General features: G+C 41.8%; 1 protein-coding gene across 1 annotated transcript in view; it reads left to right on the top strand.

Moving 5' to 3' along the window:
• The window catches only part of LOC129695673 (fibrillin-2-like), a 296,346-nt gene that overhangs the window by 251,232 nt on the left and 20,814 nt on the right, over positions 1–24,300 (top strand). The window contains exons 50-60 of the mRNA XM_055632838.1: positions 560–712; positions 1,722–1,787; positions 5,583–5,708; positions 6,107–6,226; positions 8,377–8,499; positions 9,290–9,421; positions 10,811–10,936; positions 13,897–14,103; positions 14,408–14,533; positions 20,860–20,982; positions 22,549–22,665. Of these exons, the coding sequence (XP_055488813.1) occupies positions 560–712; positions 1,722–1,787; positions 5,583–5,708; positions 6,107–6,226; positions 8,377–8,499; positions 9,290–9,421; positions 10,811–10,936; positions 13,897–14,103; positions 14,408–14,533; positions 20,860–20,982; positions 22,549–22,665 (1,419 nt within the window). The remainder of the gene's footprint in view (positions 1–559; positions 713–1,721; positions 1,788–5,582; positions 5,709–6,106; positions 6,227–8,376; positions 8,500–9,289; positions 9,422–10,810; positions 10,937–13,896; positions 14,104–14,407; positions 14,534–20,859; positions 20,983–22,548; positions 22,666–24,300) is intronic.

The raw sequence follows: 24,300 nt of genomic DNA, 5'->3' as shown, positions 1-24,300 counted from the left end.
ATATAAACGTTTCACACGTGAGACATTTCACACGTGACCAAATGGCCACCGCTACTCGTGTTCTGCTACAAAAACTTGGGACATCAGAAAATCTAATCAGGTGATAAATGATTAAAATCGTAAGCATAATCAGAATTTGGCTTATATAGTTATTTAATTGCAAATTTAATGTAATCTTTCTGGTATAAATTAGCCTAAGGATTTAAAATCCTGCTTGAAAAATGTCACCAAAAAAGGCAAGAAAACCAGGGGCATATCTGATATTTTATTGTAAAATCAGATTTATTTATTTTTGCCTCATTTCATTATTTTGGCTCTGCACCATGATCTATACTGCTTATAATACAGGATAAGAAACAATGGGAATATTACATAAAAAACAGGAAAATAACCTGGATGTTTGGAGACCTTCGGTTTCACTACTGAGTGCTGTATTTAAGGAAACACCCATATATTAGCAAAGTTTTGATTGGACAGTGATTGTTTTTGCTTGATATTTGAAATGTACCTTGTTAAAAGTCTATGCTGAAAGTTATGTTGATCTAATGTTATTCCCCAGATACACGTCAAAGTTTCTGCTTCACCAAGTTTGATAGTGGAAAGTGTTCAATGGCAAAACCTTTCAACACAACTAAAGCAAAATGCTGTTGCAGTAAAATGCCAGGAGAAGGTTGGGGAGACCCTTGTGAGCTCTGCCCCAAAGATGGGGAAGGTAAAGTATCTGACGTTGGACTTATCCAGTACAACTTTTAAACTTAAAATAAAATGTGAATTGTAAAAATGCAATGACTTGTTTGGGTAAATGGTTTCCTGGTCTGCTCTCATATATAGTTTGTTTGCAATATAATTTTGGATTAAAAAAAAAGACCAATAGGCCTTTTCCAGAAATACAACTATCCACTACTTTCTTAAATTATTCCAGGGGTTTTGCTTCCACTGTCCCAATTAAACCCCTAATCATTTATAGATCACTTTTTGTATGTTCTTTGTGGTTAACTTTCCTTGTGTTCATTTGACCTTGTGTCTGCCATTTAACTTCATGCATTGCAATTGCCCTTTTCCACTTGGTACTGTTCCTGATCTGGTCACACAAATAGTATTTCTCAAAACCATGCAATTGAAAATTGTGACTATTCTAGGTCAAATCAGGGAAATAGTGCAACTTACATCCGGTCGTCATTAGCCCTCTGATGCATTTTCTGCATCGGGGACAAATGTATGATGTTGTTCTTGGTTCAGCCCTAATATTAGAAGTGTTAGGACAGTTGAACTATGTTGTCCAAGAGGAGTCTGTTATTGGGCAAACCCAGGAAGATGTGGTCTTAGTCCCTCAACAATGCACTGGGAGACCAGCAATTAAATGCAATACACCCCATCTAAGATCATCCCCCAAAATGTCTCAAAATCTGTCAACCTTCCTTAAACCCTTTACCAAATGGTTTGATTTTCCACATATCCTGCTAGCAATATGCCATTCCTGATTCCTCCTCTCAACCTTATACATCTGCTTCTCAGTATTCAACCCGCGCGATTTAAAGTTCCTCCTGCTCCTTAAACTCAACCCAAACTCAAGTGCCTTCTTGATCTCCACACTCCTGACTTCATATTTTGGTTGATTTCCCCTTCAGCGCTCCACCTAACCCTTTAAATCCCTGGTCACCGCTGAGACCTCAAGCTGCCAAAGGGTGTCCGTTATAAAATAAATTTGATCTCTTTTGCAGTTGCATTCCTGGATCTGTGTCCATATGGTCATGGAATTATCCCTGGCTTTGGAGAGACTCGTGAAGGTAAGAAAAGCTGAATGTAACTGCAGTGTTTTATTTAACAAAGTGACTATGGACACTCCAGCTAAATATTTGATATGATTAAGAATTTCTACAAGAAAGAACTTTCATTTATATGGCATCATGCAAGCCCTTTTCAGGAGATCAGTGCATTTTATAGCAAATGAAGTGCTTCTGGAGAGTAGTCGCAGTTGTAAAGTTGGCCACACAGCACCAAATATGCACAAAGCAGTTGTTGGAGTTGGTTATAAACGGCCTCAGCAGGCTCAGGAGTAAAACATGTGGCATAATTGATCCGTCTGAGCAGTATGCATTTTGACATGCGCTCAGCCAAACAATGCTGTTACCATTCCAGACTGTCCAGGCAGCAGAATTGGAGACACGAGATAATGCAGATGCTGGAATCTTGAGTAAAATATAAAGTGCTGGAGGAACTCAGTGGGTCAGGCAGCACCTGGGGAGGATATGGACATGCAACATTTTGGGTCGAGATCCTTCTACAGACTCAATGATCCCAATCCGAAAAGTCACTTGCCCATTCTCTCCTTGCACAGCGGAATTATAGTTCGTAAATGCAAAGCGGCTGCTTGCTCTGCTACATTTTCTGTGGGAATGCTTGTAGTTGCTCAGTCAGCCAACACCCTTTGGTTTGTCGTAGTGCTTTAGTTGCAGGTGGCACATCAGGCAAAGGCATCATGGCTGCTTCTGACCTATCTGGTGTCAAGCAATGCACTACCATGATACTTTTCTCTTTTCTGTCTGCAATGTTGCACATCACTCTGAACAAACATACTGGGATAAAAAATACTGACCGACATCTACTATAAACCCACTGACTACCATGGCTATCTGGACTACACTTCTTCCCACCCTGTTTCCTGTAAGGACCATCCCCTACTCCCAATTCCTCCATCTACGCAGCATCTGCACCCAGGATGAGGTGTTCCAAACCATAGTCCCCCTTGTCCTCACCTTCCACCCTACCAGCCTAACATACAACAAAAATAATCCTCTGACATTTTCGCCACCTCCAACGGGATCCCACCACTGGCCACATCTTCCCATCTCCTCCCCTTTCGGCTTTCCGCAGAGACTGCTCCCTCCGTAACTCCCTGGTCAATTTGTCCCTTCCCATCCAAACCACCCCCTGTTCCGGCACTTTCCCTTGCAACCACAGGAAATGCTACACTTGTCGCCTTGACTCCATCCAAGGACCCAAGCAGACTTTCCAGGTATGACAGAGGTTCACCTGCACCTCCTCCAACCTCATCTATTTCATCTGCTGCTCTAGGTGTCAGCTGCTCTACATCGGTGAGACCAAGCGTAGGCTTGGCGATCGCTTTGCCCAACACCTCCGTTCGGTTCGCAATAACCAACCTGATCTCCCGGTGGCTCAGCACTTCAACTCCCTCTCCCATTCCGAATCCAACCTTTCTGTCCTGGGCCTCCTCCATGGCCAGAGTGAGGCCCACCGTAAATTGGAGGAGCAGCATCTGATATTTTGCTTGGGTAGTTTACACCCCAGCGGTATGAACATTGACTTCTCTAATTTTAGGTAGTCCCTGCTTTCCCCTCCCATTCCCAGCTTTCCCACAGTCCACCGTCTCCACCTCTTCCTTTTTTCTTCCCGCTCCCCCACCCCCACCCCCGCATCAGTCTGGAGAAGGGTCTCGACCCGAAACGTCACCTATTTCCTTCGCTCCATGGATGCTGTCTCACCCGCTGAGTTTCTCCAGCATTTTTGTCTACTGTGATAATGGAATAACTTTCAGAAATAATGCGGAACAGTTCGACCTATGGTGACTTGACTCATGGGGTAGCTGTGACTAGTGAAGTGCCGCAAGGCTCGGTGCTGGGACCCCAGTTATTTACAATATATATTAACAATTTAGACGAGGGAATTAAATGTGACATCTCCAAGTTTGCGGATGGCACAAAGGTGGGTGGCAGTGTGAGCTGCGATGAGGCTGTGGGGTGACATGGATAGGTTGGTTGAGTGGGCAGATTCATGGCAGATGCAGTATAATGTGGATAAATGTGAGGTGGTAAGAACAGAAAGACAGATTATTATCTGAATGGTGTCAGATTAGAAAACGGAAGGTGCAACAAGACCTGGGCGTGCTTGTACATCAGTCATTGAAAGTAAGCATGCACGTACAGCAGGCAGTGAAGAAAGCTAATGGCATGTTGGCCTTCATTGCAAGAGGATTTAAGTTTAAGAGCAAGGAGGAACATGGCGGGACTGATATGTGAAAGAATGGGTCGACTGGGCTTGTATTCACTGGAATTAAGAAGGATGAGATCTCATAGAAACATATAAAATCTTTAAAGGATTGGAGAGGCTAGATGCAGGAAAAATGTTCCCAATGTTGGGGGAGTTGAGGAAACCTGGGGTCACAGTTTAAGAATAAGGGGTAGGCCATTTAGGACTGAGATGAGGAAAATCTTATTCACCAAGAGAGTTGTGAATCTGTGGAATTATCTGCCATAGAAGGCAGTGGAGGCCAATTCACTGGATGTTTCAAGAGGGAGTAAGATTTAGCTCTTAGGTCTCAAGGAATCAAATATGGAGAAAAAGCAGCAAAGGAGTATTGATTTTAGATGATCAGCCATGGTCATATTGAATGGCGGTGCTGACTCGAAGGGCTGAATGGCCTACTCCTGCACCTATTTTTCTATGTTTCTATGACTCCAGGACCAATGTCATCTGGACTTCAGAGGTCCAGCTCAGAGGATGCTTGTAAATGCATGTGCTTGAAGGTCGAGCTGAAAATTATAGTTGACTGGTTTACTGATTAAACAAGAGGGTGTGAATATCACTCAACCTTTCAAAAGTCCACTGTCCACCTGGCCCCACGGCACAACAGTGTAATCCTATAATAGAAATTCATAAGATTCTCAAAAATGTGGATCACTTTCCACATCTTGCAAGTCGTTAGATGCCAATGGCAGCCATTAATAATTAAATTAATCATTGTGTGCTCAAAGCTTCCTTGAAACATGTCCAAAACCTCTGGATTTAAAAAAAAACACCTCTGGATAATGATTATTTTCCCCTTCTGGATGAGCACAACTCCTATTCACAAGAATCTGACATCCACCCTGTGCAAAGCAGCCTGCTGGATTTGTACACCCCATGATTTCAGATGCTTAGTCCCTGCAGTGATTGACATTGACAAAATGGTCAGCAGTTGTCTCCTAGGCTACTCTAACAGTATCTCCTAAATCCGTAACTTCTATCAACAGGAAGTCTAAAGGCAATAGGTACACATGAAAATACCAGCTGCTTGTTCCCTCCAAGTACCTTACCTTACCTACTTATGGAAGATACTCGTGTTTCTTCAATGCTGCTGGGTCCAAATCTTGGAATTCCCTACCCCACAGCTTTTTAAGAGTACCTTCACCTGTCAGACAGCATTGGCTCTCCACCATCTTCTCAAGGTCAATTAGTAATGGGCAATAAATGTTGGCCTTGACACCGATAATTTAATATTAAAGAAAGGCTTGAATTATTGAAAATAATTTATATTTTGAATTTACTGGATAGACAATTATGCAATAGACAATAGGTGCAGGAGTAGGCCATTCTACCCTTCATGCCAGCACCACCATTCAATGTGATCATGGCTGATCATAATAGCTAGATAGGGCTTTTAAAGATGGCTCGAAGGGCCTCCTGCACCTATTTTCTATGTTTCTATGTTTCTCTCTTGAAAGCTTTTAGAAAGCATTTAGAATGAAGCTGTTTAATCACGATGGTTGATTTATCCTGATCTGATTTATTGTTCTGCAATGTAGATGTTAACGAATGCTTTGAAAACCCTGGAATTTGTTCAAATGGCCATTGTATCAACACGGATGGATCATTCCGATGCGAGTGTCCCATGGGATACAACCTGGACTACAGTGGAGTTAATTGTGCTGGTAGGAAAACTGTTGTTGGTCATTATAGAATGAATGGCTTAGAATCACTATGGTGGTGGATATTGGTTACAATGGCTTACCCCCCGTTTATATTCTAATTTAATTTCTATTTAGTTGAATTATTTGCAAAGGAAAAATGGCATGCTGATTTCCTATTATATATTTTAATATTCTCTCTGAAAGTACAAATTAGACCTAAAAGGTAATATTATTTTCCACCATTAATATAATGTAGGTATACATTAATCCTGAACATTCTTAAATTTATTTGCATACTTTACCGGTGAATGTTCAGAATGTATATTTGTTATGATAGTCTAATGTTACATGTTTTTAGTGCAGAGTTGTTCAAAACAGTAGAACTAAAAATGCCAATAATTCTTCGTGTTCTAAAACAGACACTGATGAATGTTCAATTGGTAACCCCTGTGGCAATGGCACTTGCACTAATGTGGTTGGAGGATTTGAATGCACTTGTGATGAAGGATTTGAGCCTGGTCCAATGATGACTTGTGAAGGTAACTCTTTCTGATCATTATACAAGTTGCTGGCTATATGTGGTAAATTTGACCATGGTTTCCTGCTATGTGACCCAGGCAGATTATGAGATAAAAGCCATTTGAATTTACTCCATGCCTCTCGTGCCCTTGATGAGGAAAGGGGTGTTGGGGGAGCGGTGTAGAGAAAAAGAGCTGCAGGAAGATGACATTTACAGGTCTTCACTTTCAAAATGTGTTTTTAAAGTATGTGCCCAGAGCCTGTATAAATTACTTATTTACTGATCAATTACGCACACATTCTGGCTATTTGATTTTTTAATTTAATGGAAAGTACATCCATTATACCACGTGCAGATTCTGACAACGGCCTTCTGATTCAAGCTGGCAAGCAATAATCCATCACCCTGTCCCTGAACGTAGGAGATCATCACCCTGGGGAGCACAAGGTGTCATAGATTCCCTGCAGGTCTAAAATGCCCCAATGACCTTGGGCAGAATCTCATAATCGCCAATTTACGGGTGAGTTGGGTAAACAGTTTCTGAGTTCCTGCCTTTCCCATTTTTGTGAGCAGAAGTGAATGATGATGTCCTTCCTCATGGATTCTGAGATGTTGCCAGCCAGCTTCATAGTAGGTTTGGGCCTCCCCTGTGCCACTGAACCAAGTGTAAATCAGTTGTTAAGCCATCACCTCCAGAAGTTTTAATTTGTCTCAAAAGAACAAATAGACCTTTAACTTTAATTTAGTTTATTATTGTCACATGTACCGAGGTATAGTGAAAAACATTTGTTTGCAAGCTATCCAGTCAAAGCAAAAACTATACATGATTAAAATCAAGCCGTACATTGCACAGAAAAAAGGATAAATAGGCTGTGGGCCGAGCATCAAAAATGTGTCTAGAAATCGATTTTCGTGACCCACGTCACGGAACTACTTGAACTTCTCCACAGATTTAGATGAAATATAATTGAGAAAGATGTCATAACTCGTCAGTGCCAAACGTTGCACATTAATTAATTAAATGAGATCGGGAAAGAAAGCGCCATCTAGTGGCCAATGCCCATATTACACCATGGGCAGCCTATTTCCGTGTTGCAGTCCATTTAAACTATATATTATTATACATATATATATATATATATATATGACTTGTAAATATGACTGTAATCATATATAATTAAGTAAGTGTTGTATATATAATTAAGTAATCATATATAATTAAGTAGTTTTTTTTAATGACACTGTCGCAGAGGTCCTGCTCCTGAACCAGCCTAATTAATGGGTGAGGGCAGTTCTTGTGGGTTCCTCCCTTTACTGAACCCCACTGACTGCCAGTGTGCAGAGTGGGGGTGACGGCCATAGTGGGACTGGGGCAGTTCCAGGCTGGGGGACAGTCCTGCAAGGCATCTTCCAGTCGCTTTAATGGGAAATTTAATGAGACTGCAGCAGAGCCCAGGTTTTAAGGGCTCATGAACCTGGCTAATTAAAGGGTCAGGACAGATACTCTGGGTTCCCCCATTTACTGAACCCCACTGACTGCCATAGTGGGGGTAATGGCCATAGTGGGACTGGGGCAGTGCCAGGCTGGGTGGCAGACCTGCAAGAGACCTGTCTTATTTCTGATGTAAATGTCACATCCTGACCAAGAATCGAATGCTCTGATGTTTACTCGATGAGTATTCATTTTAAGCTTCTTTCTGTGGAGTGTAGAAAGCTAAGGGGTGAACAAATTATGAGATGCATTGATAAAGTGAATGGCCTCAGCCTTTCCCCCAGACTTCAGGAGAAGCTTTCATTCTCTTTACATCCAGTCACCTTCTGCCTTCCTCTTAACCTGATCAATGAAATATGAAGGTGATAGATTGGTGTTTGGTTCTTAGGTTTGGGATTTACATGATGTGGTTGTTCGTAATCTTCATTTAACCCCTCCTTCCCCACACCCAGCGCCATTTAAACCCAAGGACTCAGTCATGTTAAAATCCCTTGTCCACTCACAGTCACTTTGGGAACTCACAATTCTTTAGGATTATTTTATTTTTTCTTCCACCTTTTTCATTTTGACATTGAGTGAACTTTGTGATATTGATCTCTTTAAGTCCAACACAGGGATTCCTGAATAAAGAAAAATGTATAGGAAACATTCTCATTTCTAACTTTTTAACTTTTCAGATATAAACGAATGTGCGTTGAACCCACTGCTGTGTGCATTCCGCTGCATCAACACCTTTGGCTCTTTTGAATGCACATGTCCCAATGGTTACTCTTTAAGAGAAGATGGAAAGATGTGCAGAGGTGAGGTCAAATAATCAAGAAAAATGCCAGTTCCAACCTTTGCAAATTGAAAGACATTTGGGACTCTTGCAATACGTGACCACCAGAACACGTGGCTGAGACTCAAGTCACAGGCTCAGCCTTGCTTGTCAATGCATTTTGTCCCATAATGTTCACTCTTTAATCACCTTTAGACAGGAAATGTATTGTTGCTGCTGAGCAAATGTATTGCCAAAGAAAATGGTGAAGTCACATAGCAGGGTTTTTTCACCATGGCAAATCGTCAGAAAAATCCTTTAAAATGAAGTGCAAATGGCTGAATGATACAATAGGGTGTGATATTGCTCTAAAAAGCAATTAAGTTGTATGCAAGGAAAGTCGATTGGGTGGCTGGCACGATATAAAAAGAGCCGACTTATGGCCTGTATCTGTGTTTTTCCTAGTTTCATGCATTGTAAGCCTTGTGTCTGTAATGTAGTTTACATGGGATTGAAATGTAATCCTGCCATCAGGACATATGCCAGCTAAACAAGCACCAAAATGTGGTTTTCAGTCAATAGCTGAGATATCCATATATTATCTGAACAGTTATGGTCACAATGCACTGTCTGATTTTACTGTTTTAAATTTTTGTGCAATTACAGATGGCAAAAATAATCCTGAGAGGAATATTCAGATCTTTTTTTTCTTTGACTTTGTTATTTCGAGCTACATTTAATTATGATGCGGTGTGTAAAAAGGATCAAAGTCTGTACATCTATTTATTATTGTTTGTTATGTAAACTACCTTTCTATTTTGTGTTTGTCACAGACCTTGATGAATGTGCACAGGAACTCCATGACTGTGAATCCAGGGGCATGATGTGCAAAAACCTGATTGGTACCTTCATGTGTATTTGCCCGTCAGGAATGGTCCGCAGGCCTGATGGAGATGGTTGCACTGGTAAGGTGTTTCTTGACCACCTACAAACGCGATGCAATGTGGATTGAATTACTCACTTTGCAAATTAATGACATTAAGTCTCTGAATCCTGATTATCGGGAGACTTCACTACAGCAGGAAATTAATAGCCCTCCATGACTGACATCACAGTTCTGGGACTACTGCTGTATTCAGTCAAGAGAACATGAGCATTTAGTCAAAATCCATGGACTTCATAGATGTAGCTATCTGTGAAGTGGTGCGGGGCAAATATTTGGCAGAAGAACTTGGCTCAAGGAAAGGAAACACTTGTGCGTCTCCTGACCAATAGATAAGTCGACATGCTTTTAGTTGTTGTGACGCCTCAAATTTCTGGTTTCTGTGCTGCAGAAATTTGGCAACATGAGATGAGGTAGAGGGATGTGGAAAATGTCTTCACTTCTATGGAGATGTTAGAACAAGCAATGCACGTTAGGCTAATACATGCTCTGTGCACCCCACCCCTCCACTGCCATACTGCAATATTCTAAAGCATTTTATGTCATTATTCAACCTTGGACATGTGTGCAAAGGCTCTTGTGCAGACAAGTACAGCTCAGATCATGGCTCGCCAGGAAGATATCTAATGAGAATGGAGATTTGAGGTGTTAGGGAGGGTTGAAGCTTCATTCATCAGGAATTAGGATCCTGGGTAAGATTTGCATTGGTAGAAAAGTATTTAGTTGAATTATTCAATTAATTATTTATTATTTTATTTTGACTAAGAATTTAAAGTGTGTTCTTGGAAAATGTACACACTTTAATGTTTTATTAATGGGTAGGTCTAGAGTCATTATTTCCAGACAGTATGATTCTGACTCTTTTATAACTTTTCAAAGAAGATCCGGAGTAACTCAATGCAATACATTGAGTTTATACTCTAGAATTTAGGAGATTGAGAGGGGATCTTATAGAAACTTAAAAATTCTTAAGGGGTTGGACAGGCTAGATGCAGGAAGATTGTTCCCGATGTTAGGGAAGTCCAGGACAAGGGGTCACAGCTTAAGGATAAGGGGGAAATCCTTTAAAACCGAGATGAGAAGAACTTTTTTCACACAGAGAGTGGTGAATCTCTGGAACTCTCTGCCACAGAGGGTAGTTGAGGCCAGTTCATTGGCTATATTTAAGAGGGAGTTAGATGTGGCCCTTGTGGCTAAGGGGATCAGGGGGTATGGAGAGAAGGCAGGTACGGGATACTGAGTTAGATGATCAGCCATGATCATATTGAATGGCGGTGCAGGCTCGAAGGGCCGAATGGCCTACTCCTGCACCTAATTTCTATGTTTACAGTATACGATAAAGAATCAAAGTTGTTATGGTTTGTTGATGTTTCTTTAACTTTATGAATTGCCTTTAATCTTCTCATTCTAGATGATAATGAGTGCTGGAGCAAACCGGGAATCTGTGAAAATGGACGTTGTTTAAATATTGTTGGTAGTTACAAATGCGACTGTGGTGATGGATTTCGAGCAACGCCCTCAGGCACAGAGTGCATTGGTAAATTCAAATAGAATGACAGAGGAGCCCATTGGGCTTATCTGATCCTTACTGCCTCCCAGAGGGATATTCCCATCAGTTTAATTCCTCTTTATATTTTTCTCTTGCATTCCTGCAACCTATTCTGTACCCTCAGGTTCTCATCCATTCCTCTTTGATTCCTTTTGCAATAAGGGATAATTTACTACAGCCAATTAATCTACAATATCTCAATCGATGTGGGAAGAAACCCATTCATGCAAACACAGAGCATACCCGAGGTCAGAATTAAACCTGGGTACATGGAGCTGCAAGGCAGCAACACTAACTGATTTTCCACCATGTTACCTTGAGACTGCCTAGTCCAGGCCAAGTGGATACATTAATCCAGGTGTATAAATTTCTCTCGCATCTACCATGGATCATTCCTAGGTTTGTCATACCTAAAGTGATAATCTTTATGCTGTTTAAGAAAGAACTGCAGATGTTGGAAAAATCGAAGGTAGTCAAAAATGCTGGAGGAACTCAGCGGGTGAGCCAGCATCGATGGAGAGAAGGAATAGGCGATGTTTCGGGTCGAGACCCTTCTTTAGACTGAAGTCGGAGGGGGGGTGGGAAAAAGAAAGGAAGAGGCGGCGACAGTAAGCCTAGGGGAGAGGAAGGAGGGAGAAAGCAAGGACTATCTGAAATTGGAGACGTCAATGTTCATACCCCTGGGGTGTAAACTACCTAAGCGAAATATGAGGTGCTGTTCCTCCAATTTGCACTGGGCCTCACTCTGGCAATGGAGGATTCAGAATGAGAGGGGGAGTTGAAGAGCTGAGCCACCGGGAGATCAGGTTGGTTCATGCGAACTGGGCGAAGTAGGGGGATGGGGAGTAAGAGCGAAGCTACGGGGTATAGAAGAGACCCTAGTGAGAGCCTCATCTATAATAGAAGAGGGAAAACCCCTGTTCCCTAAAGAATGAGGACATCTCCGATGCCCTGGTCTGGAATACCTCATCCTGGGTGCAGATGCGGCGTAGGCGGAGGAATTGGGAATAGGCGATAGAGTCCTTACAGGAAGCAGGGTGGGAAGAAGTGTAGTCAAGAAAGCTGAGTCAGTGGGTTTATAGTAGAAGTTTTATGCTGTAATCTGAGAACAATTCTCAAACTAGCAGCTCAGTGGGAAATACCAAGAAAGGACTATGAGTGAGATCATTACACACAATTGGGAATAGTAAATGAATTGATCATCCTGAAAGAATGATGGCAGAGTGTGCATTTGGAGCAGTTGGACAAAATGTACCTCATTAATTTAAAAAGCTGTGTGTTTAACCCATCTGGACTAATTTTTCAAACTTTGATGAGCAGTTTCAACTCTCTAAAGTATGCATATGACTGTAGAGATGTTTGTGCATTAAATATCGATTTCTCACATTCTATGAAAGCCCTCATTCTCAGTTTCAGAGAATTTTTTATTACTTGTAACTCTCAACTGCTATGTAGAATCCAATTTACAAACAAAGATGTTAACTCTTTAGTGCCAATGTATTGCTCCAGTAGTCTGAATTTTCTTTTGATTAGATGATATTTCTGAGGGTAGGGGAAAAAAGTTTATGTCCCAAACAAATCATAAGTTTGAATGTCCTGAAATATGACCGAGCCTTTAACACTTTCCCCAGTTACAGTTTGATTTACTGAATATTTCCAGCATTAATTTTTTTTCATATTTCTTGCATCTGTTATATGTAGTGACTGACTAGATTTTCTTTTGTTATTTTCTCCAGCTATTATATGGAAAATGGGGTGATGTGACTCAATCTCTTCACTCAATACTAGCTCGCTTCCCTGAATCTTCACTAGAATAGCTGCAACCTTCTAATTCCCAACCCAATACATGTTAAGGAAGGAACTGCAGATGCTGGTTTAAACTGAAGATAGACACAAAAAGCTGGAGTAACTCAGCGGAACAGGCAGCATCTCTGGAGAGAAGGAATGGGTGACGTTTCGGGTTGAGACGTCATTGGAGCAAGAGTCTGAAGAAGGATCTCGACCCAAAAAGTCACCCATTCCATCTCTCCAGAGATACTGCCTGTCCCATTGAATTACTCCAGCTTTTTGTGTCTATCTCCATTACATGTTAACCCTAGTTGTGGCATGAAGTTTAACATTCTGCCCCTCCTTCCTCTTGCACACCCATTGTAAGCACTGACTGGGACTCACTGATGGATAACTTTGGTAGGTTCAGGTTAATTATGTTAATCCTTTTGAAATGCAGCAGGAGCAAATGAGGGTCTTTAGAGGCCTCCCTCCCTCCAGTCTTATCCCTTTCATTCAATGACCTAGATTTTGGTCTGTGCTAAAGCCTACAGATGGTAACTCTTAAGTCGTCTGCCCCTTTATTGGCTCTTATTTTGTGTCACTATTGGGCTCCCACATTGAAAATAATTCAGAAGCAGAGATGAAATAAATCACTTTGGATGGGGCTCAGAGGTCTGTATTGTTTTGTGGATGTAGCCAGTGGTGCTATGAAAAGAATGTACAGTCATGTGGAATTTTTCTCGATTTCCTCAGTCCCAACGCATAGCCTAAGATTGTCTTAAAAGCCTCATAAACTGATTGTGTTGGGTGCATTCTGAGAGTGACAGCTGTATGTTGTCTCCAGTGATGTGTCTCATGTAAATGGAGGCAACACCCATGAAAACACTCCCAATTACACAAAGGGTGAAACCATTGCTCCCAGTAACTAACAGTGAACCAGGGATCTTTCTTTAGTAATATTAGGCAGATTGGTACTAGTGGGCTGGATCAGTAACAGAGCAGTTCAAATTATCTTTCTCAACAGTAAAAAGGCAGTTCACTCATTCTTTAGCTTATTGATTTAAGACAGACTACATTTATATTGACTCAATTTATTTGAATAAACAGCACAAATACTTGGTTTTAAACTTTAATATCTAGTTGATATTCAGATTTTAATCCCAAATTTCATGCCGCAGACAATCGCCAAGCCTTCTGCTTTGCAGAGGTGCTGCAGACCATGTGTCAGATGTCTTCCAGCAGTCGCAATATGGTCACCAAGTCTGAGTGTTGTTGCGACGGTGGTCGTGGCTGGGGTAATCAATGTGAACTCTGCCCACTACCTGGAACTACCCAGTACAGAAAGTTATGTCCACATGGTCCAGGCTATACGACTGATGGACAAGGTAAAGCAAATATTTACTCACAAATTGTATCTTAAAAGATTAAAAGAAGTTTAATTTCTAAATAGTTTGTGAGGACGGCAATAAAGTATGGACATTTTGATTAATAAGCAAATTAATTGTTTTTAGACATAGTATACATGATTGATAAGTGGTAAGCGGTAACTTTAATAAAATTACTTCTTATTCATTCTTGTGTAAAATAATTACTTTCAATTGAATAAAGTACCAAAAAATTCTTTACTTCTCTTTTTCTTAGTATCTTTTTTCATAAATATGTGTTTAATATAGATGTTTTAAATTACAGACATTGATGAGTGTAAGGTGCTACCCAACCTATGTCAGAATGGGCAGTGCATCAATACATTGGGTTCTTACCGCTGTCTCTGTAAGCTTGGTTACACTACACACCTTATTGATACAACATGCACTGGTAAGTAGGTTTAAATCCTTTTTGCGTCATTACTAATACTTTTATGCATGTCAACGACAATTTTGTAACATTAAAAAAAAGCACTGGGGTATAAACATTTACATGTGAAAACTTGCATTTAACTGCTTTGCAAGGAGGTCCCATGGCAATGTGTTCCAGTGCCGGTGAGGAGAGGTTTTCAATGGTGCAGTGATGCAAGGTTGGTTTGCATCAGCTGCTTAGTTCACAACTTTCTCCGAGGTTGTACATATTAACCAAGTATAACACACAATCCATTTTTGGTTCTCTTAATGTGGCCAGACTAAACTGCAAGGGCTTCAATAAGTTAGTAAAGTCTTGATGATAAACACTTGGAAAGGTGACCAGTCAGACACAGGGATGGACAACCAATTGCCAGATGATGAGTGCCCCCCCCACTGACAGAAGGTTCAGGAATCAAGGGGAATTAAGTGAAGGTGATTGGCTAAATAAACTAAAGTAACATGAAGCATGGATCACTGGAGTCTGAAATACATGGTTAAGGTAATAGTGGAGGTTAATTTATTTGTAGCGTTTTTGAAAAGGAAACTGGATGAAGGGAAGATGTTGAACTATAGCAAGAGGGTAAGCGAGTGTGACAAACTGTGATGGGATTTCATAGACTGGTACAAAATCAGTGAACAAAATGGCCCTTTTCCATGTAATGACCATTTTGTGATTCTTCAATTGTATTGCTCTAAAGGGCCTGTCCCACTTACGCAACTTTTTTGGCGACTGCCGGCTCCTGTCATTGGTCGCCGAAAATGATCAACATGTTGAAAATTTAGCGGCGACCAGAAAGACGCTACGACTCTATAGGTGACTAGGAGACGACTCACGACCATGTCGCGGGGTGAAGCCTGTATGGTCATGAGTAGCCGCCCAAAGTGTTGTACCTTGTTCTGGTCGCCGCTGAATTTGCAATATGTTGAAAATTTTCAGTGACCTGTGATGACCTATGACGGGTACCGGTAGTCGTCGAAAAAGTCACGTAAGTGGGACATGCCCTTAAAGAGCAGCAATTTATGTTAGCTTAATATAACTTTAAATTAAAGACGATTGTGATATTACTTGTTGGAACATTTGTTAGCTTAGAGCAGAGTTATATCCACAAGGGTACAATATTTTTAATATTGGCCATATCTGCTGCCTAAACATGAGCTGAATGCAGCTATAGGCAGAAACCGGGTGAAGAAGAGTCAGAATTAAAATCACATTCAACAAAGATCAGGAGCAAGCTGTAGCCACAAACTCTTCTCAATAGTGACTTCCATCTCAGTCGTGAAAACAGAAAATAGTGCAAGCAATCGGCAGGTCAGGCAGCATTCTGTGGAAAAGGAAAGAGTTAACGTTTCGTGTAAAAGACATTTCATTAGAACTGGGAAAGAGAATGTTATCCCACTCCCATTTTAGAGTATTGTGGTCATAAATCCCCCAATTTAGAGTATTGTTTTCAGTTCTGGGCACCATGTTATAGGAAATATATTGTCAAGCCTGAAAAGTTCAGAGAATGTTTACGAGGATGTTGCCAGGACTAGAGGGTCTGAGCCACAGGGAGAGGTTGAGTAGACTGGGTCTCTTCCTTGGAGCGCAGGAGGATGAGGGGTGATCATGAGAGGAATAGATTGGGTAGATGCACAGAATCTCTTGCCCAGAGTAGGGGAATCGAGGACCAAAGGACATACAATAGGTTCAAGGTGAAGGGCAAAAGATTTAATAGGAATCTGAGTGGTAACTTTTTCACACAGAGGGTGGTGGGTGTATGGAACACGCTGCCAGAGGAGGTAGTTGAGGCTGGGACTATCCCAACGCTTAAGAAACAGTTAGACGGGTACATGGATAGGACAGGTTTTGAGGGATATGGACCAAGCGCAGGCAGGTTGGACAGGTGTAGCTGGGACATGTTGGCCGGTGTGGGAAAGTTGGGCCCACGAGGTGGCTCTAGAAATTGTGGACACATTGGTGATCATTTTTCAATGTTCTATTGATTCAAGATCAGTTCCTGTGGATTGGAGAATAGCTAATGTTATCCTACTTTTTAAGAAAGGAGAGAGATGGAAAACGGGGAATTATAGAGGTTGGCCTCCCCTTTATTCTTAGACTATGGCCCCTGGTTCTGGACTCCCCCAACATTGGGGAAAAACATCTTGCACCTAGCTTGTCCAGTCCTTTTATAGTTTTATACACTTCTATAAGATACCCTCTCATCCTTTTAAATTCCAGTGAATACAAGCCCAGTCTTTCCAATCTTTCATCATATGACAGTCCTGCCATCTCGGGGATTCACCTCGTGGACCTATGCTGCACTGCCTCAATAGCAAGGATGTCCTTCCTCAAATTAGGAGACCAAAATTGCACACAATACTCCAGATGTGGTCTCACTAGGGCCCTGTACAACTGCAGAAGGACCTCTTTACTCCTATAAACAAATTATCTCGTTATGAAGGCCAACACGCCATTAGCTTTCTTCATTGCCTGCTGTACCTGCATGTTTACTTTCAGTAACTGGTGTACAAGGACACCCAGGTCTCGTTGCAATTCAATTTTTCCTTATCAGACACCATTGAGATAATAATCTGCCTCCTTATTCTTGCCACCAAAGTGTATAACCTCACATTTATCTACATTATACAGCAGCTGCCATGCATCTGCCCACTCACTCAACCTGTCCAAGTCACCCTGCAACCTCCTAGCATCCTCTTCGCAGTTCACACTGCCATCCAGCTATGTGTCATTTGCAAATCTGCTCGTGTTATTTTTAATTCCATCATCTAAATCATTAATATATATTGTAAATATGTGCAGCCCCAGAACCGAGCCTTGCGCCACTCAACTCGCCGCTGCCTGCCATTCTGACAGGGACCCATTTATTCCTACTCTTTGTTTCCTGTCTGCCAACCAATTCCCTATCCATGTCAATACCCCAATACCATGTGCGCTAATTTTTGCCCACTAATCTCCTGTGGGACCTTATCAAAGGCTTTCTGAAAGTCCAGATACACTACATCCACTGGCTCTCCTTCATCCATTTTACTTGTCACATCCTCAAAAAATTCCAGAAGACTAGTCAAGCAGGATTTTCCCTTCATAAATCCATGCTGACTTGGACTAATCCTTTTACTGCTATACAAATGCGCCGTTAATACTCCTTTAATAATTGACTCCAGCATCTTCCCCACCACCAATGTCAGGCTAACTGGTCTATAGTTCCCCATTTTCTCTCTCGCTCCTTTCTTGAAAAGTGGGATAACAAATGCTACCCTCCAATCCACAGGAACTGATCCTGAATCTACAGAACTTTAGAAAATGATCACCTATGCATCCACGATTTCAGACCATCAGGCCCTGGGGATTTATCAGCCTTCACTCCCATCAGTCTACCCAATACTATTTCTCGCCTAATGCAAATTTATTTCAGTTCCTCTGTCTCCCGAGACCCTCTGTCCTCTAGTACAGCTGTGAGATTATTTGTGTCTTCCTTAGTCAAGTCAAGTCAAGTTTATTCATCACATACACACACGAGATGTGCAGTGAAATGAAAAGTGGCAATGCTCGCGGACTTTGTGCAAAAAAACAAACAAACAAATAAACTTCGAACAGAATGGAACAGAATCACATATTGTGGGCGGAAGGAAAAAGGGGGGGGAAAATAAAACTGCAATTAAAAAAAAAAAACAGTAGAGTGGTACAGTAAAGTTAGTCCCTGGTGAGGTAGGGGTTTACAGTCCTAATGGCCTCTGGGAAGAAACTCCTTCTCAACCTCTCCGTTCTCACAGCATGGCAACTGAGGCGTTTGCCTGACCGTAGCATCTGGAACAGTCTGTTGCAGGGGTGGATCCCATGATCTTATTGGCTCTGGAGTTGCACCTCCTGATGTCTAGTTCCTGCAGAGGGACGAGTGAAGTTCCCATAGTGCATTCGGCCGAACACACTACTGTCTGCAGAGCCTTCTTGTCCTGGGCAGAGCAATTCCCAAACCAGATTGTAATATTTCCGGACTAGATGCTTTCCACAGCCGCTGAGTAAAAGCACTGGAGGATCCTCAGAGACACTCTGAATTTCCTCAATTGCCTGAGGTGGTAACGGCGCTGCCTTGCCTTACTCACGAGTGCTGCAGCGTGTGATGTCCATGTCATATCCTCAGAGATGTGGACTCCCAGGTATTTAAAACAGCTCACCCTATCCACAGTATCCCCATTTATCCTCAATGGTGTGTACGTCCTCGGTTGATGTGCTCTCCTAAAGTCCACGAACAGCTACTTATTTTTTGTGATGTTCAAGAGTAAAGGCAGTACCAAAGTACCTGTTCAACTCTTCTGCCATTTCCTTGTTCACCATAATAATTTCACCTGTTTTTGCCTTCAAGGGACCCACATTTGTCTTTACTAATCTTTTTCTCTTAACATACCTAAAGAAGCTTTTATGGGCCTGTCCCACGAGGTGATTTTTTAGGCAACTGCCGGCAATTGTTATAGTCATAGCAGATCGCCGAAAAACCGGCGAGTGCCTGTCCCACAGGCAATTTTTTAGGCAACTGCCGGCAACTATGACAATGGAATTCACCAAAGAAAGCACCAGCGACAACCTATGTCATCTGGCGACAACCTACGTTAACCTGACGACAACCTAAGACTGTACCTACGTCAGGAGAAGACAAGCTACGCTCTTTGGGGACAAGCCCATTAGTCATGTTTTTCAACATATTGAAAATTTTCCTACGAACAGAAAGATGCTACAACTCTTTGGGCAAAAGAGGAAACTACTCACGACCATACAGGCAACACCCCGGCAACCACCGGCGACCATGTGGCGACCGCATATTTTCCTGTAGTCGCCTAAAAAGTCGCCTAAGTGGGACAGGCCCATTACTATCCTTCTTTATATTCTTGCCGAGCGTACCTTCGTACTCCATCTTTTCACTACGTATTGCCCTTTTAGTTACCTACTGATGTCCTTTGAAAGTTTTCCAATCCTCTGGTGTCCCGCTACTCTTTGCAATGTTTAACACATTTTATTTTAGTTTTATACTGTCCCTAACTTCCCTTGTCAGCCACAGTTGCCTCTTACCCACTCTTCCTCTTTGGAATGAAATGATCCTGCATCTTCTGGATTATGCCCAGAAATTCCTGCCATTGCTGTTCCATCGTCATTCCTGCTAGGATCCTTTTCCAGTCGACCTTGGCCAGCTCCTCTCTCATACCTCCATGGTTTCCTTTGTTCCACTGCAACACTGACACTTCTGATTTAACCATCTCCCTCTCAAATTGCCAATTGAAACTTATTATTATGATCACTACCTCCTAACGGTTCCTTTACCTTGAGTTTCCTTATTAATTCTGGTTCATTAGACAACACTAAATCCAGAATTGCCTTCTCTCTGGTCGGCTCCATTACAAGCTGCTCTAAGAATCCATCTCGGCGGCATCATACAAACTCCCTTTCTTGAGGTCCACAACCAACCTGATTTTCCCAGTCTACCTGCATATTGAAATCTCCCATAATCACAGTGGCATTACCTTTGTTGCATGTTAACTCCTGCTACAACTTGCACCCTATATCCAGGCTACTGTTTGGGGGTCTGTCGATAACTCCCATTAGTGTCTTCTTGCCTTTACAATTCCTCAATTCTATCTACAGCAACTCAACATCATCAGTCCCTATGTCACCTCTCGCAAGGGACTGAATTTCATCCCTCACCAACAGAGCTACCCCATCTCTTCTGCCCACCTGCCTGTCCTTTCTATAGCACATTCAGGTAGAGAGTTCAAGTCAATAGGGGCATTATGAATAAAATAATATCTGTAAATGAGAGAGCAGGAGGCCCATGGCACCCTATTGAATGTTCAATGCAACAATGCATTAAAATCAGTGTTGACAGCTCATCAATTATTACAACCAATTCTTCTGTCTGAGATCAGTCTTAAGAAGGGTTTTGGCCCGAAACGTTGCCTAGTTCCTTCGCTCCATGGATGCTGCTGCACCCGCTGAGTTTCTCCAGCTTTTTTGTGCACCTTCTGTCTGAGAACTTGATTACAATTCTTGGATAATAAAACATTTAAAGACGATATCTAACTTCATCCACATTTTTGATTTTATTGATTGATTTATTGAAATCAGTGAATTACCACCTGTGTTTAAATGGCATTGAATAGAAAACTCAGTCTATTAAGTCATACCACATAAGATGAGATAGAGCTAGCAGGGAATATGCCATAATAATATTCATTAAGACCTAAACATTCCAAGTATTTCCAATAAATCTCTGAGGAATTTTCAAATAATTCACTGTTATTACTTCACATTAACAGATCTTGACGAGTGTGCTCAGTCTCCAAAACCTTGCAACTTTATCTGTAAGAATACAGAAGGAAGCTTCCACTGCTCATGTCCAAGAGGCTACATTCTACAGGAGGATGGGAAGACGTGCAGAGGTAAATAAAAGGCACTTTACATGTAGACAGCACTCTCAGTACAGGTGCATAAACTTTTATCCAGAGTTCCGGAAACCGAAAAGCTCCGAAAACCGGACATTTTTTCCAGGATATCGTCTGCACACCAAAGCTCGCGTTTGGCACCAAACTTGACCCAAAACGACCCACGGTCAACCCAGATCTGTACTACTGTAGCGGCTGCCTCCTCCCCGGAGACCAGGGAGACACTTAAACATCTGTAAATCATTGCTTAAATGTTAGTCAGTTAGTTTGGAGGGCTTTTATGTGAAGGGGGGGGGGGGGGGGGGGGTGAAGGGGGAAACTTTAATTCTTAGTTTGCTACCTGGTCGGAGAGGCGGAGAGCGGGCAATGCCTTACCAGGTCGCCGTGCGGTAAGCTCCGGAGCGCTGTGGCCGCTGACTCCCAACATCGCGGAGCTGGGGCTGCGGGGCGTCCGGGCGTCGGGCCGCGCTGGATTTGGAGCACCGCGCAGCCAGGGGTAGAGTTCGCCGGGGTCGGAGCTCCAACCGGCGCCGCCTGCGGCCGAACGCCCGCAGCCCCCAGCTCCGCGATGTTGGGAGTCGGCGGCCACAGCGCACCGGAGCTTACTGCATGGCGACCCAGTAAAGCATTGCCCGCTCCCGCCTCTCCGACCAGGTAGGAGACTAAGAATTAAAGTTTCCCCCTTCACCCCCCCCACCACATAAAATCCCTCCAAACTAACTGACTAACATTTAAGCAATGATTCCCCGGTCTCCGGGGAGGAGGCAGTCGCTCCAGACTTTTCAAGCCGCCCGCGCTGCGCTACCTAATCTACGCTAAAAATCTTCCTTCCGAAATCCGAAAAATTCCGAAATCCGAGAAGTGTCTGGTCCCAAGGCTTTCGGATAAAAGGTTGTGTACCTGTACTTGTTTTGCATCTAGTAACGTTTTGAGTTATTAGTCCACATGTTGCTTTATTCACATAGTGAATCCAGCTGAGAGAATAGAATTTGCTGAATCAGTGGTCATTGCCTTCAAAGAACCTTTAAACTAGGAGAGAATAAAGTGGGTTTCACCGCATGGGAAATAAGAAGTGGAGAGTGAAGGAGATGGTTAGACAAAGGTTTAAAGAAGTTTAAAAATTCAACACAGAGAATTAATAGTTTGATTGATTTGAAATTCCGGATGTTATAGTAAGCAACTAAGATAATACAATGTGAATAATAAATAACTTAATTACATTTTGGATAACAAATCATATTTTAGGTAGACCTCCATGGAGTCACAAAATCAATCCTTAATTTGCTGAATGAAACCAAGGCACAGACCCAGTCCATTAACGATCTTGTTTGCATGAATTAATATTGTTACATCTTTGGCTGACACATGACTGAATATCTCGTGCCTTAAATTTGCCCAGAGTTTAAATAATTCTGGTATTCAACAATCTGCAGCCATGTAAATCCTCTATATGGGCAAAATATATGTGGTTTTAAGGTACCAATTTAGTGTTTAATATAGATGATGCTGTTACTTTGGGACATCTTACCTGTTCACTATCGTCATTTTTTTCTTAAATCTCAGATCTTGATGAATGTTCAACGAAGCAGCACAACTGTCAGTTCCTGTGTGTCAACACCATTGGAGGATTTACGTGCAAGTGCCCACCCGGTTTCACACAACATCACACTGCTTGCATTGGTAAGAATAATAAATACCTGCTCAAAGATCTTATTTGCATTATTACACTTGGAGCCTTTACAGTGAATGTCCAGAGGTGTGATATTTAACACACACATGGAATACAGCAAATATTTCTGTCACATTGCCAGTATTTCCTGCTATTTTCAACTGCTTTTTTTATTAATTGAACTCTTGTGCTTTGCCCCAAGGTCAAAATAGAATTTATGATATACCACACATACAAAAAAGATGCCCCATGGTGTCATGCTGCCAAACATGTGACCTGCCACTTTAGTAATCAAATATATCACACAACTCCAAAGTAAATAGTTACTCATGACAAAGATGGAGACTATTTGCCCCATCCCTTAATTTCCATCCCCCTGTAACCCGGCAATTTAATCTCTTATTTTCTATTAAATTGCCTTTTTATTCTTTGTCACTAAGAGGTACTTTTCAGTAATCTATCAGCACAACTTTGGGAGGTGGAAGGAAACTGGAGCAGAAATGCACATTGTCAGTTGAGAAGATGCAGGCACAACGCACACAGCACCTAAGTTCAGGATCAAACAATGGTCACAGGACTTGTGAGGTAGCAGCACTAATTGTTGAACTAACATGCTACACTTGTATGTCCACTATGTTAATCTGCACTTGGGCGTCAAATTTCAAACCATGTGACTTAGTGATGTTCTTATCACTTCAACCTTATGCCTGGTTCCACAGGCAGAAAAAATAATCATGTGTTAAAAGGAGTGTGCAGAGGTACCCAGTCAAGTCTCATAATTATAACATTAAAAATGACCCCAAAACATTGGGTTTGTAAAAATTTTGAAGGTAGACAATTGAGAAACAAGCTTACAAAAGTATACAAGTTAGCAGCAGTGTGTGCAAGGTGAGACAAGCCAAAGCAGACATTCCCACTAATCATCCCGAAAATGGAAACTTAAGACAATAGAGACTTGGTACCCATGTTTACCTAATAATATGAAGGGTATGCCTATCCCTATTCCATTTATCAGGCCTTCTAGAGTAGACAGATGTAAATTCCTGCATGCGTCTCCTGTGAGCTAGTAAATGATATGGTAAAAAGTCCAGAAAGTTAACCTAGATTACATTTTTGCATTTAAAACAAGCAGACACCAATTCCAACCAATAAAAAGCAAACTGGGTTCTGAAGGCTTCACACAACCTTAAAAAAGAAAATGAATGAAAGCTACAACTAATAACTAACAAGATTTTCTAGATAGTTTAAGAAGCACACTCAATATATGAAGAGTTTACAAATACTTCCAGTTGTCTGGGTGTCTCTATATTCCAACCTGTCTTCATTTTGCCATATTCCCATAAATTGTAGTTGACTAAAAATTTCCAGGTTAAAAACCGCTTTGGAATGTTCCTTAACCCAGGGCCACTCTCCTGTTCTCACTGATTTCCAGTGAACATTCAAGATGGTCAAAGATAAAGGGTCTTGCCTTATATCAGCAGCAGGTAGACAAAAGTGCTGGAGAAACTCAGCTGGTGCAGCAGCATCAATGGAGCGAAGGAAATAGGCAACGTTTCGGGCCGAGACCTTCAGACTTATATCAGCAGCATTTGGCTTCTGTTAGGACAACCCGGCTCCTTAGAGCAAGTTGTTTTACCACGAGATAT

This window comes from Leucoraja erinacea, chromosome 3 (assembly GCF_028641065.1).
Source record: "Leucoraja erinacea ecotype New England chromosome 3, Leri_hhj_1, whole genome shotgun sequence".
In the NCBI taxonomy this organism is placed as follows: Eukaryota; Metazoa; Chordata; class Chondrichthyes; order Rajiformes; family Rajidae; genus Leucoraja; species Leucoraja erinaceus.
The sequence above is the reverse complement of the archived record's forward strand: the minus strand, read 5'-3'. Positions and strand labels throughout refer to the sequence as shown.